The 13,498-nt window shown below is 45.0% G+C and overlaps 1 protein-coding gene across 4 annotated transcripts in view; it reads left to right on the plus strand.

Moving 5' to 3' along the window:
• sema5ba (sema domain, seven thrombospondin repeats (type 1 and type 1-like), transmembrane domain (TM) and short cytoplasmic domain, (semaphorin) 5Ba) overlaps nucleotides 1-13,498 on the plus strand; it is a 41,367-nt gene that overhangs the window by 11,400 nt on the left and 16,469 nt on the right. For 3 of the 4 annotated variants that reach the window (XM_088383151.1, XM_088383152.1, XM_088383153.1), the window contains exons 3-5: nucleotides 4,146-4,361; nucleotides 7,235-7,334; nucleotides 7,402-7,447. In XM_088383151.1, coding sequence (XP_088239277.1) covers nucleotides 4,184-4,361; nucleotides 7,235-7,334; nucleotides 7,402-7,447 — 324 coding nt within the window. In that variant the 5' untranslated portion in view covers nucleotides 4,146-4,183. Of the gene's footprint in view, nucleotides 1-4,145; nucleotides 4,362-5,560; nucleotides 5,707-7,234; nucleotides 7,335-7,401; nucleotides 7,448-13,498 lie in introns of those variants that run through there. The other variant, XM_088383154.1, reaches the window with a different exon arrangement.

Raw genomic sequence — 13,498 nt, forward strand, 5'->3', positions numbered from 1 at the left:
TACGGGGCTCTTTTCAAATGGCGGGAAGGAGAGGAGGCTAAGCTAGCTAGCTAACTGCATACTTTAGTGTGATCAATTTCACGTCAATGTGAATGTGATGCGGTAATTAAAACTTAAAAGCTAGTCCACTCCAGTTAGCAAATTGCTAAGCCAGTTGTTCAACTGTTAACAAATCAGTAGTCAATTTGGTCCGCTTAGCGTGGAAGCTAGTTTGTGAGTCGGGGAATGACAGACGTCCCCGTGAATGTCCGAACCTTTTGGCCCACTCTTGTTTTTACAGCACCACAACAAATTGAATCCGTCTGCGAAAGTGACTCATTGGTGTTAGCTCAAAGGCACCCTAGTGTGTGTTTGTGTGTGTGTATGTGTGTGTACATGTAGTTGTGCACCAAGCTTTTATTAAAGCTGTGTGTCAGCGGCTTGATGAATACCTGTTGTTAAAATCCAATAAGATGGATTTGTGGCTTTTTTCCTGGGTCTTGTTACACCAAGTCATTATCTCTACCCACCGCCGACACCCTGATCAGCTGTTTGTGTGCGAAAGAGATCAATGGCGTGTCACCAACCCGCCACGCCGTGTCCCAATTGGTCACCGGCGACACGTCGTAAGCATTAGCTGTCGGTGTGAACCGGTGGCAAGCACAAAGTGGCGGCGGCGGCGAAGAAATGCCAGCGCTCTTAATTGCACCGCTCGCCAGTTTTTATTCTTTTTGAAAAGCTTGACAGGATGATTCTCGCCTAGAATATAGTAATTTTTTGGGAAAAGATATATTCATTCAGGGTGAAGTAGGTCTATTGCAATTTTGTTGTGGCAAAATATAAATTTTGGTGATCAATTATTACATTTTGATGTGCAAATATTCCATTTTGGAAGGTAAATATTCATTTCATGGCATAAGACAACTTGGGCCATAAAATTGAGCATTAAGTATTTCCTTTTGTGGACAAAAGGTTTTGTTTTTTTGCAATATTGCACTTTTTAGGCCAGATTTAGCATTTGTTCTCAACTTTGTGATTACAAATATTAACCTTCTAACCCTAAGCCTTCCCAAAATGCTGCTTATCAGTGCTAATCAATAAACACCGCGCTCAACTGTGTCGAGTAGCCCAGCGCAGAGTTCCTAATCTACCGCCTCTGTTGTTTTTGAATGTTTTTTTGTTTTTTTTTAGCTTTCCCGTTGTCGTGTTTTATCTGAGTCAAGTCAATTTGCCGGCTGTCTTGTAAGGCTGCCCTATAAAATAAAACGTCGCACTCATCCCTCAGCAGTGATCTGCATGCCAACCACTTTGCGGCCTAATAGAAAATGTATAATGCGCCCTTGTCGGCGGCGAGGCTCATGAATAAAAGCGGTTTCGCTGGCGCGCACTTGCAGGCCACTCGTAAACATGCTGATGGAACGCAATCAGGTTTGGACCTTTATTTACATAACGTACGTGCTTGTCTGTTTTCCCAAGATCGTTTGTCAAATCAAGTTTTTCAGACAACTTCATCATTTCGTGAGGAAATAAATAACAAAATTTACCTGGATTAGCTCATTTGACTATCAAAGTATCATTTTAACAGCAACTCACAAAGCCTTTTTGTGGCCTATTCGTAATTTTTTTTTGATGGAGTCGGTACGTCCGACCGCCGCGTGGCGTAAACACGTCCCGGCGGGGGAGCGACGACGTCTGGCACGATAACAGCTGATAACGGCTGATAACGGCAGATAGCCATAATTCCTTCATGGTCCCCCGATGTGGAGCATGTGAGGAATCCGGCACGCAGATCAACACACAAACAACTGTGTGTGTGTTTGGGGGGGGGGGTCCTCACACTCATTTGCCAGTGTGGGAGCTTGGGGGGTGACCTCAATCAGGCCGTGAGCTTACAGTGCCAGCACACAGGATTTGGACGCAATGTTCTTTTTTAAACAATGAGGTCAAGTGTGTGTGTGTGTGTGTGTGTGTCTTATCAGGCATATTGCTTATTGTGCTTAGCATTTTTCTTTACACTGCATCGTTCGAACCTGCAGGCGCCCGCATGGACACACCAGGTGTTGCGCAACTGCAAACAAGCCGGGCGTGTTTTTGTAAAATAGAAATTTTTTGCCTGATTAAAAAAATGTTGGTGTTTTTGGGGGGCGTCATTCGATTGGAGTGTAAGTAAGTAGCGAGGGCTCCGTCTCCATAAACGCGGACCGTTAGCCACAACTCAATCAATCCAGTCCATTGATTCAGCGAGGATATCTCCCCCCTGTTTACGGCGCTCATTTTCCCGCTTAACTTTTTGGGCCAAAGAGCACGGCCGTAAAGTTCGCCCGGCTGTGACTTTACACGAAAGAAAAGCACCCGCGCTGGCTTTTAATCGACAGCCGTTAAAATTAACGCCGCATGGCGTTTTACGGCCGCTTTTGCGATATTCCGCAAAATGACGCAGGAGAGATAGCCGTGATGACCTCTGACCTCATTCTTAATTCAATTGCGAGTCGGTGTTGATTTAAGGGCAAGTTGATAATATTTGGATTTTTTTTTTTTGGTGATATTTTTAAAAAATAGAGGTGGTGCTGATAACTCTTGGCCTGATTCTTGATTCCGTTAATCACACGGAGAGTTCCCGTTAGGTGCGTCAGCCCTTTAATTGACACGACGGGGGTGCACGAGGGGGGCGTGGGAGTCGGCATTGATGTGAGCGCACGAAAGATCAACGCAAATGTCAGCCAGCCGCCTTTCCTCTCGGGAGGCGGCCCAGCCAGAACTAAGAAAATGTTTCCATTTTTCGCCTGTGATTAGGAGCAGCAGACGATTGAACAAGAGCAGCCGTCATTTCAAATCGGGATATGATGAAATCTCATTTTCTCTTCTTTGCTATCAGGTCGTTTTTTTTCTTTTTAACCAAATTCCATTATTATATTTTTTTAGTCAGTTTTATCGGGTAAGTCAAGTGAGAACACGTTTTCATTTCCAATAACGACCTGAAGTCAAGGTGTGTGAAGTGTCACGCCCAAGGCCACAACGACACATGACTCGGACAGAAATGGGTTCGAACGGCCGACCCTCCGGTTACCGATCGACTCGCTCGACTGCCTGAGCCACGGCCGCAGGCACTCGACCTGGATGGCGACGCTTGCCGGCGGGTTGCCGTGACAACTCGCTGGCAGCTGCTGTGAGGCTGCGCTCTTCTGATTTAAAGGCTGCCATCTGGACCAAGATTGATTTTTTTTTAAAAAAACGACAGATCAGCTCGTTACCTTGACGATCTTAAAATGCTTTACAGCAACGAGCGGCCCGGACCTCATTTTTAGCTCGAGTTTTTGTTGTTGCTTTAGACTAGGACGGTTGTCTGACATTTTCATTGTAGGGTCATTTGGAATATTTCCATTTTTCTTGTTGTTTTTTTGGCTTGTGATTTGGTCAGACAGCTCTCCAAATTTGCACCGAGTATATAAGACAGATGGCCAATGCTTAATTGCGAAAATGGCAGTGAAGTTTGATAGATTGCAGGGAAACATCAAACTATTTGTAAAATTCAGCCCCCGAAGGCAGTTCCACCTAGCAGGATGGAATTTGGTGGAAATGTCTATCATGAGTAGACCCACAAAAAAGTCTCAAGAAGCCAAGCCTGAACATTCACAGCAAATCTGCCGTTCTTGTTCAAAGCAGCCATTTCATGATCAAATTACCAGAGGCCTTTAAAATGTAAACTACACCTCCATCTTTTGTCCAATTGCGCCCAAAATTGATGTGTGACACTAAATTGTGAGCCATTTTCTTTTTTTATGATTGTGTGTGGGCGTAGCATGGCGGTAAAGTTTGATGACTGTTCCCTGAAAAGCTCCCGACAAGTACACCACCACCACCAGCAGCAGCAGCAGCAATAATGAGAAACTTTTATTGATTTTTAAACACAGCTTTTTTTTGTGGGTAACTCCATTTACGGTTCGATCCGGCTAATAATATTTATTGATGGAGGCATTAGTGAAGAAAACTCCACCAAGGTCAGTGGTTTCTAAACTTCATTTGGATTTGAAGTTCATATGTATGGTGGTACTTCTTTTTTGGTTGCTTTCACACAAAACAACAGTTTCTCACCCAAAAGTGGAGCAAATAAGTTTTTCTCGTACTATTCTTATTTTTAATATTAATGAATGTTTTTTTCTTTGCAGCTGCATCCCACTTGGCGGTTAAAGGAGCGGTCGTCACCATGACAACGTCCATGGCCGGCCTCCTCCTGCTGAGGCTCCTCCTCCTCATAATCCCGTCGACGGCGGTGGCAACGGTTCTTCCCAACGCTACGTCAACGTTCTCGACGGTGTCGCTTTTCCAGCCGCTCACCCAGCCCGAGTGCTCCAAGAAAGAACATCCCAAAGTATCCACACAAGGTTAGACGTCCATGTTTGCTGTCCTTAGCCGTGAAATAAGGCTTTAGGTTTTAGAGCAGCACAAAGTTAGCGGTGGTCCTGTAAAATGGTTTTTTTTTGTGTTGGTTCTTTATTTGGCACCAGTGAAAATGCGCCCGACAGTACGTGAGCAAACACGCACAAATTGTTGTGTTTGTTTTGGGTGTTGTGTTGTTTGTCTGCCGTCTGCCCCAAAAAATGAAACCAAAATTAGCTGCAACTGAGCATGAAAAATCGAAAGACAGAAACCTGGAGCTGGATCGACTATGGCATCCGTAGAGCGGCATCTTCAAAGCTGTCCTTTGACACAGTTGTCCTTCGGGTCTTGGGTCGATTGCAATTTTCGGAAAGTTTGAAGGAGATCACTCAACATCTGCTGTTCTGTCCAACCTCCATCATAACGGGTCTAGGGATCGGTTGCCATGGTGACCATGTTCTCTTGGAAGCCACAGCGATGCTCGGAATGGGGTCCCAAAGCCATTTGGCTGTTTTTAGGCTGAACATTAGCAAATAGACGCTTCAAGTCAACCTGGAAACAATTTGGCAATTGAATCTGAATTGAAAAAAAAAGGTAGTCGATATTAGCTTTAGCAAAAATGTCAAGCAACTATTAGCCTAGCTAACCATTCTGAATGGATTTTGTGGGAGAAACCATTTAGCAACCCGGTTAGCATGACGTCATTGGTAATGAAATGTGCTAGCAGACTTTCTTGGTAGCGCTCGGGCACATTTATTTTCCAAGTGATTTGCTTTGTTTTGTTTTTTTGTGACTCTCAAGGCAGTGCTTTTTGCAGCCGGCTATTTTCTTATTGAGTAGATAATCTACGCACGCAACAATATCCGTAAAGATGAAGCGGCTATTCCTCCTGGGATCCAAAGGGAGACGGGTGCGCTCGTTTTAATGCCACCTTTGGAGACGAAGTAATCCAGTGAATAAGCGCCCACGTCGTCATGCTCTGTTTCCCCCCCTCAAATCACGGTAAACTCCCGAGAGAATTGAGCAGACACAAAGATATTTATTTTTTCTTTTTATTATTATTTCCCCGTTTCCGCGCTTTCCCGCCTGCCGCTCGAGTCTTTCTTCATCTAATTTGCTCCGTCTCGTCTCCTCGCCGCAAATACAACAACGCTTTGCATCACCTTGTGAACCGCGCGCCGGGGTAATAAAGGCGGGAGAAGGAGGGGGAAAAAAAAGAAGAAAAAAACAAAGCGCGACGCAGCGTTCTTCAGTCTTGATTACCGAGGCGGCCCTAATCGGAGCTGCCGCGCGAGCGTTTGCGGGCCATCAATCATGCCGTTGGAAAGGCCGCGACGGGACCGGCGCTTTGTAAGTTGGAAAAGACGACGGCTCGAGACTAGCTTTGAAAGAACAAGTCGTTGATACGGCATAATAAGTCTCCTATCGATAGCCATCGATGCTAACGCAGCTAATCCTGCCCTTCAATCAAAGTCAACTTTCTATCCCATTTATATTTCATCGCCGTGTTAATAATTTCCGAGCGAAAAGGTGCCACGGAGGAGTTTGTTTTATCTTTTTCTCGTCTGCTTTAAACAATTCCAAAGTCTTTTAAAGCCGGCGAGTCGGAGAGGAAATCAATGCCGTAAATCCCGCCTTTCATTGCAATGCGCGCTGCATTAGCATGCTAAGGCTAAAAATGAAAGCGAGAAAATACAAATGTTTGAGTTTGGTTATGGTTACAGAATGACTTGACTTGCATGCTTAAAAGTTTGGAGATCACTTCTTTTGTAGAGTTCAGCTTCAGCAGAGTTGTGTGTTAACACAAACTTGCCGCCATCACTCTCACGTGTCTTGGAATAAATACTCTCTGTAAAGCTACTTTTGCAAGAGGGAGAATTAGAAGTGACTCTGCCAGGGCCCGTGCAAGTGTAAAAAAGGAGCGGTCGCCGAGGTCGCCGGCCTAGTAGCTGCAGCTCGCTAACGAAAGACATGCCAAAGACTTTTATTGTGAAAGTCACCAAGTACTGACCGTTGCTTCCAACTTTTATTTTGAAAGTGTCCTTTCTCTCTGTTATTGGGATAGCCAATGTGAACCAATTGGAATCTGTAAAACAAAAATTAAGATAAAATGTTAATTTATAATGTTAATCAAAATTAAGCCTCTGTAACATTACAACATATTAAACAAGTGAAGTTCTGTGACCGTCTCCTCGACGGATTGAAGTTGTCGTCAGCGCGAAGCATGGCAGCAAAATAAAAACCGAAACTAACGGTCGGGGTTGGCAAATAAACGGTGAGAGATGCGGGAGTTCAGTGAGGGGCTGCGGCGAAGGGTGGGCGGGTGCTTTACGATCCCAGCTGTGGGCCGCTTACGAGGGGATTGAACCGGCGGTGCATATAAAAAATCTTGTAAGCGGGAGGATAAACGCCAATCATCCTCACTGCAGGAATTCTCAGCAGACGAAGGTTTACAGTCTTTTTAAGGAGAACAAGAAGCGGGTGGGGCCCACTAACACTTCCTGATTGAAGATTAAATACTCAACAGAGTCCTTTTCTTTTACCGCTCACCTTTGTTTGTCTATGCTCGTTTCATTCATGCGACAACATACACTAACGATGAACCGATTAAAACAACTAGAAAACCAAGAGCCCGTATTTACAAAACAATCGTCAAGGGCCAAAAAGAATTTGCAGATAGCGTTCAAAAGATGCGGCGTTGTTTAATTTGGCACTCAAGTGTCATAAACAGCACAAATAAATAGAGTCAAGGATGAAAAACTTTATATAAATTGTATTGTAATTTGCAGTAGATAATTCATGAAATTAAATGAAAGAAAATATGCGCTGTCAAGCTATGCTAGGCTAAGCTATGCTAATAACTTTGTCTTCCCCTCAGTGCTCAGTCCGTGGATGTCCACGTTTTCATGGGCCGGGGTACGGGATTTCTCTCAGCTGACCCTTGACCTCGCCCGGAACGAACTCATTGTGGGCGCCAGGTGAGATAATACACACACGCATCAGGATACGTGCACACACACTGATACACTTTTTGCCCTCGTGCAGGAACTTCCTGTTCAGGTTGGACCTCAGCAACATGTCATTAATCCAGGTAAGAGCATCTTGGCTTGTCCCATGACATAAGTATTTTGTTGTGGTCTTGTAAGCATGTCCAAGATATACGTTGACCTTCACAATAAAAGCCCAAGGGCAACCACACAGCACTAACGTTAACAATGAAAGTCCTCGATTGACATTTAGGGCGCTGTCTGGTTTGTGGAGCTTTTACGATTTTTTAAAGTCACTGCGAGGTGAGACGTCACTCAGATATTTTTAGAAACAATTTCCTGCTCGCCGGTGACACAAAGATGGCGGGAGCCAAGGCCACATTATTGCTTTTCGGAAGCTGTTGTGTGTGTCCGCGTTTTTGTGTCTGTGCGGTTGTGGGCATCTGTGTGTACGTGTGCAAGTGATTCACGGACATTCATTAGAGACATTCCAGAAGAATCTAGCTCAACACCTGAAGCACCATCCAGACACGGAGGGCCACAGGTTATTGTGCTGTTGCTGTTGCTGATGATGGAGGGAGGAAGGGAGGGAGGGAGGGAGGGAGGGAGGGAGGGAGGGAGGGAGGGAGGGAGGGATGATTGAAGGGGGGGTGGAGGGTACCGAGGCGAGGCCCAATGGAACTCAATTGTCGACATTAGCGAGCAGGCAAACTGCACTGCAAGAAATAAAACACGCACACATCCTCGTACATGGTGACTTTCACAATAAAAGCCTTGAGTGAGCCGCTTCCATCTTTAATAATAAGTCACCCTTTCAAACTTGAACTTAATTGTTCCACTTTGCTTGTTTTTATGCTCTTGCATTAAAAATGTTAGATTGGGAGCCTTTATTGTAAAAGTGCAGCTGCAAGTCTTGGAATGAACACAGATGTGATTTACTTTGCTGAATTATATTTTTCCCATTACAGCAATTGTGAATATTCTAAACAGGCTAGGTAATAATCTACAGTCATCCAGAAAAGATCCTCTTCAAGGATGCATCGCAGTGCTCCCACTCAGACTTTCCCCAGGCGGCCCACGCCATTATTTTTTTTTTCTGCTCCTTCTGCTATTTTTTTTTTTCTATGCTGTGTTGCCGCGTGGGATGCGGGCCGGCGCCGCATTTAGTACCGGGTCTGATGCCTGATTGCCGCCCACCTGCGCCCGTTGACAGTGTGCCCACTCGGAGGTGCCCCCCCCCCTCACACACACTCGTCCCCCGTCACCACTGTGGAACAGCAGGAGGAAGGTGGTGGGAGGTGTGTGTGTGGACTGTATAAGTATGTGTGGGATGGATAGTTGGAAAAAAAAAAAATGTCTGATGGGAGCAAAAGAGGAAAATGAGCCTTTATGCATTTCTCATTATTTGCGTCTTTGCATAAACACTCGCATTCATAACCTGCCGGAAACTCATAACAATCAGATTTAAAAAACAACAATAACAACATCTGTTCATCATAATGGATATTATTACTCTGTTCGTTCAGTTCCCAGTAGCGAACGAGCAGTGAAAAACTCGTCCTAAATGGCTTTTATGAAGGAAGGAAGGAAGCTAGCTAGCTAGCTTTTGGCTCCACTGGTTCTAAATCTAAAATGTTTGTCTCGTTTTTTTAGTATACCTGCCCGGGCTTGCTTTTGAAGTGATTAATCTGTAATCTGGTTTGTTTGTGGCGTCTGGTGAGTGAGCGTCGCTCCGATAATATCAGCGAGGATAATAAGAAGAAAAAGAAAAAAGGGAGTTTGGAATGTCAACACAGTGGCTATTCCGTATCTTCCATTGGCTTATCTTGTTTTCGCTCCCACGTGCCGCTCGGATCATCTCGTACGTCAACGGAGCAAACTCCCAGAGCCCCTCAGATGATCGCCAAGATGATAACTTGACATGTTTGCGGTGATTTGTGTTTGTTGGCAGTGCAGCTCGGCCATTTTGTACATTTTGGATTTTTTTTTTTAGCTGTTGAATGACCCACCTAAACCCGAATCCAATCCCGACCCTCAATCCAGTGTTAGAGTTCGGTGACATCGGTTTGGGAAAATGAAAGTTTATTCTGAATTATTTTCATTTTTGTAGTTTCCAAGCTTTTCCAAGTTCACCTTTAAACCCGCCAAGCATCCTAAAAAGTTCTCACAGCTGTGTGGACAAACTTTTGACGTTTCATCTCGATCCGGTCCTGGAAACAGGAAGTGGTCCTCGTTCCAACGTCGGCAACAACGGGCGGTCTTTGAGAACTTTGCAAAACACCGTTGGGAAAATAAATGCAGCTGTTGTTTTAGATGCCGTGTCTGCGCTCAGGAGTCCCGCTGGGCTCGAGGTGGAGGTCTTCAAGTCTTTCCATGAGATCTTTCTTTGAGGTCTTTTTGTCAAGTTTTTTTTTTGCTTCGTCTTTCCCTGACCTTTCTTCTCCATACTTTTACTCAAGGCTTTTTCATCTCTAGGATATCCTCTACCTTTCAAATTCTCCTCAAAGTGGTTTTGTAAGATCCTTTATGTGAGGTCTTGTCTGGGGATGTTTTCCTAATGTCTCCCCTGGTGGACCTCCTGTCGGGTTCCATCCTTGTGCACAAGGACACGCAGCTGCAGCCAGTGACTTGTGAAGTCCAGAGAGCTTTTGTGGAGAGAGAAAAAAGGGGGAAGAGAACGCTGGAAGCCAAGCGTCTCGCAGCTTGGCAGCTGATTTCATTCACAGCCGCCTTGCTCTTCAATTTGTCGGTAGATTTAATTATTGATACGTCCTCCGAGGGAACGGAAGAGTGTCATGTATAATGTGAGCCGTGTACATTAGTGCCGAAATGATCCATGTCCAGTGGAGATGAATTTTTTTTTTTCATTTTTCTTCCCGGTCCACGACAGAGCGATGTTTACATTATGGCGGTTGGTGTGTCAAATCAAATGTCGCCGCCTGACCTTTAAAACGATGACGCTCGCCAAAATGGAGGTAATGGGGGGAGTAAGATTTTTTTTTTTTTAAGACTGATTCTAATATGAGCGCGGGTGTCAAGCAGAACTCTGCAGAACCTTCTCATTATGTCGGAGGTATATTATATAATACCCTCCACAAAATGACATTTTATTTCATATTTAATAATTGTATGATTAAGATCGACGCTCGGCTCCATTCTGAAGAAATCGAGGAGCTCCTCTAACAGCATGTGCAGTATGTTCATAAAATCTCAGAAATCTTTTTTATCATAAGATTAATAGTCACTTGATTTGTTGCTTTTATTTTAAATTATTTCATCGTTTTTCAGTTACATGGTTCAATAATTAATTAGTTGTTAAATGAATTAGTTTGTTTATTCGTGGGTATTTAGTTTTTTGTTGGTTAGGAATGTGGCCTTTTTTCATCGTTTAGTATTTTTGTCAATTCATTATTCACTCTAGTTACTAAGTTAGTTGTTGAGTTGGTTAGCTGGTTGGCTAATTTAATGTAGTCAGTTATTTGTTAGTTTGTTCTTTGGTTGTTTAGCTGTTTCCATAATGAGTTAGCTAATGAGCTAGTTTGTTTGGTTGGTTGATTAGTTGGAGTCAGCCAGTTGGTTAGCAAGATGTCATGAGATGGTGTACCTAATCAAGTGTCCGGTGGTTGTACAATACGATAGAATACAATGCTCCTACAGTTTGAGGGAGGAAGGGAGGAGGAGGTCCCCCACCGGGCCAGACATGGAGTGGGAGGCAGCAGAGCGAGCCGTCTCACGCCGAGCGCCTCTCTTCACCTTTGCGCGGCAACTTCCTGTCGTCAGGTACGAGCGCCGCTGGCTGCCGGGGGACTGGAAAGACACACTTTTCCGCACCACTTCTCCTCCTACACAATTGCTGCTTTTAGATTTAAAAAAAAAAGCATTTGCTCCCGGTTGACTCGGCTACTGAAGTTGCCAACGTGTGCCAATTTATATTCATGATTCCATGATACATTTGGAATTTTCCAAAAGGGACAGACTTGAGTAGCACTGAGCTTATGTTGGACTCAAGCTACCTTTGATTAGGCAGCGACCAATCGTCGCTTCGGCACCTGTCAATCAAGAAGGTGGCCCGCCCCCTTCCTTGGCGGTCAAGCTCTGTGACTTGCTGACACCAAAACAAAAACAACCGAGTCCCCTTGACAGCCTCTGACAGTCTGACGGGATGACGTCACGGTCAACACACACACAAAGAGGCAGTCAGATGCCTGTGCCATGAATCACTGCTCGGGGCATTGCCATTTTTTCAGTCTGGTCTCCAAGGATCCCTGTCGGCTTAACCCGCTGACCTTCACCGCAAATACCCCCCTCTCCCCGAACCGCCCCCTCAAAATACAAACACACACACACAACCCATCTCTATCAAGCTCGTCCTTGCCACTCTGGAGAAAAGCCAAAGCCCTCGAACCCCCCCCCCCCCTCTCAGAATGCGAGCCAAAACCTGAATGAGTGCAATCAGCAATGCAATCTGGGAAATGAGCGTCCGGCCCGTAGGTGGCTTTGCACTTTGCACGAGAAATACGGCCATCCGTCTCGAATCCAATAAAGGTTCATTTTGGGTCGTTTTCTTGTTGTTCTCTTTGGCGTGACTAATGTTTGTTTGGCCTTTATTTTTATTTATTCCTTTTCAATCCCAATTGATGCAACAGGCATTTCTCGGTATTAGAAAAATCCTCTTTATTTTATTCTTAAAGCCGACCGAGTGCGCGTCGGTGAGCGGAGCGGCACGTTGTGTACCGTCCTCTCCGGCGAGCACGCATGAATATTAAAGAGTGTGATTTCCTGGCGGCCGCACAATGAGGCTCATAATTGAGCGTGCGCTGTCCTCGGCGTGCTACATTCCACACAATTAAAGGCAGCTCTGCTTCCCTGCCACCACATTTTACTTTTATTTGCTTCTTCTTCCACCGCAACATTTTGATTGCGTGCGCCCCGAGCCCGAGCCGAGCGTTGGAGTTAATTTCCCACCATTAGGCAAGGCGACAAGCTAACCTGACGGCGCATTCTTCCCGTTTTCACCCGCCGCCGCACATGAAACAACACGCCGGCATTTGCATAAAACACAATCTGTGGCAAAGGGGGGGGGGGGACAATGGCGGCGGGGTGTCACAGCGCGCTAATCAAGGCTTAGACTACATGTGGCGCCGCGCTGATAAGAACAACATTGCCAGGCAGTCACAAATAAGTCTTACCGGTCATCGTCGGCCGCTACCCGCCATTACGATTCAGCGCAGGGCCTTGTTGGTTATGCTGGCCTTGTTGGTTATTTTTAGTTTGTTGGTAAGTGATCTGGTTAGTTTTTTGATGAGTTCATTAGATTGAAACGGGGAGGTTGTTTACTTTTAGCCATTTCAGTTGTTAGCTAGTTTGTTAGCTTGGTTGCGCCGTTTGTTTGTACGTTAGTTAGCCAGGTCGTTTCTCGGTTTGGTCATTTACAGGTAGTTGGTTTTAGTTAGTCTTGATCAGGTGGTCGTTGGTTAGTTTGTTAGTTGATTAGTATTTGTCGGCAGGTTGGTTGATTGGTTGTTAGTCGTTTTTTTTTCCCTGAGGTCGTTGGTGGTGAGGTTTTCTAATTTGGGTGTTTGTCAATTTGGTTGGCGATCTCGTTCGATAGTTAGGTGGTTAGGGTCTTTGTTTGCTATTTTATCAGTTGGTTGTTAGTCAGTTAAAAGCCACACGACCGCTTTGGATGCAAATTTAGATGACGGGCGGTGTGAATTCAGGTCATGGTTGTCGTGCAAAATGATGACAAAATGGTGACGTGTAATAATAACTTTGTCCAAGGCTGTGCGTTGACGTGCTGATGAATGGTTCGAAGAAGGGAATAAGTCATTATAAATGTGACTAATTAGCGTATGCTTTCTGTTCTGGGATTAGAGATCCCAGACGGAGAGAGGAGGGAGAAAAAAGAGCGGTCGCCGGATTAAAGTGCTAACGTTGTGTCACCTGGCAAGTCTCTTAAGATCCAATTAAAATTGTGTGGAAAGGCCATTACAAAAAGGAAACGTGTGAAAACAAACCGAGTCAAAAGAAGACTGTGACAACCCCGCAAGAGCATCTCGCTGAGTGTTTGGGACCGACTGCTTGGTTTTAATTAAAGACCAAGGCAGGTTCTCACACTCGTTTGCTCATTTTTGTCATTTTGCGGGAAAAGATAC

Source organism: Syngnathus floridae, chromosome 8 (assembly GCF_059516105.1).
Source record: "Syngnathus floridae isolate MCC-2025c chromosome 8, RoL_Sflo_1.0, whole genome shotgun sequence".
Classification (NCBI taxonomy): Eukaryota; Metazoa; Chordata; class Actinopteri; order Syngnathiformes; family Syngnathidae; genus Syngnathus; species Syngnathus floridae.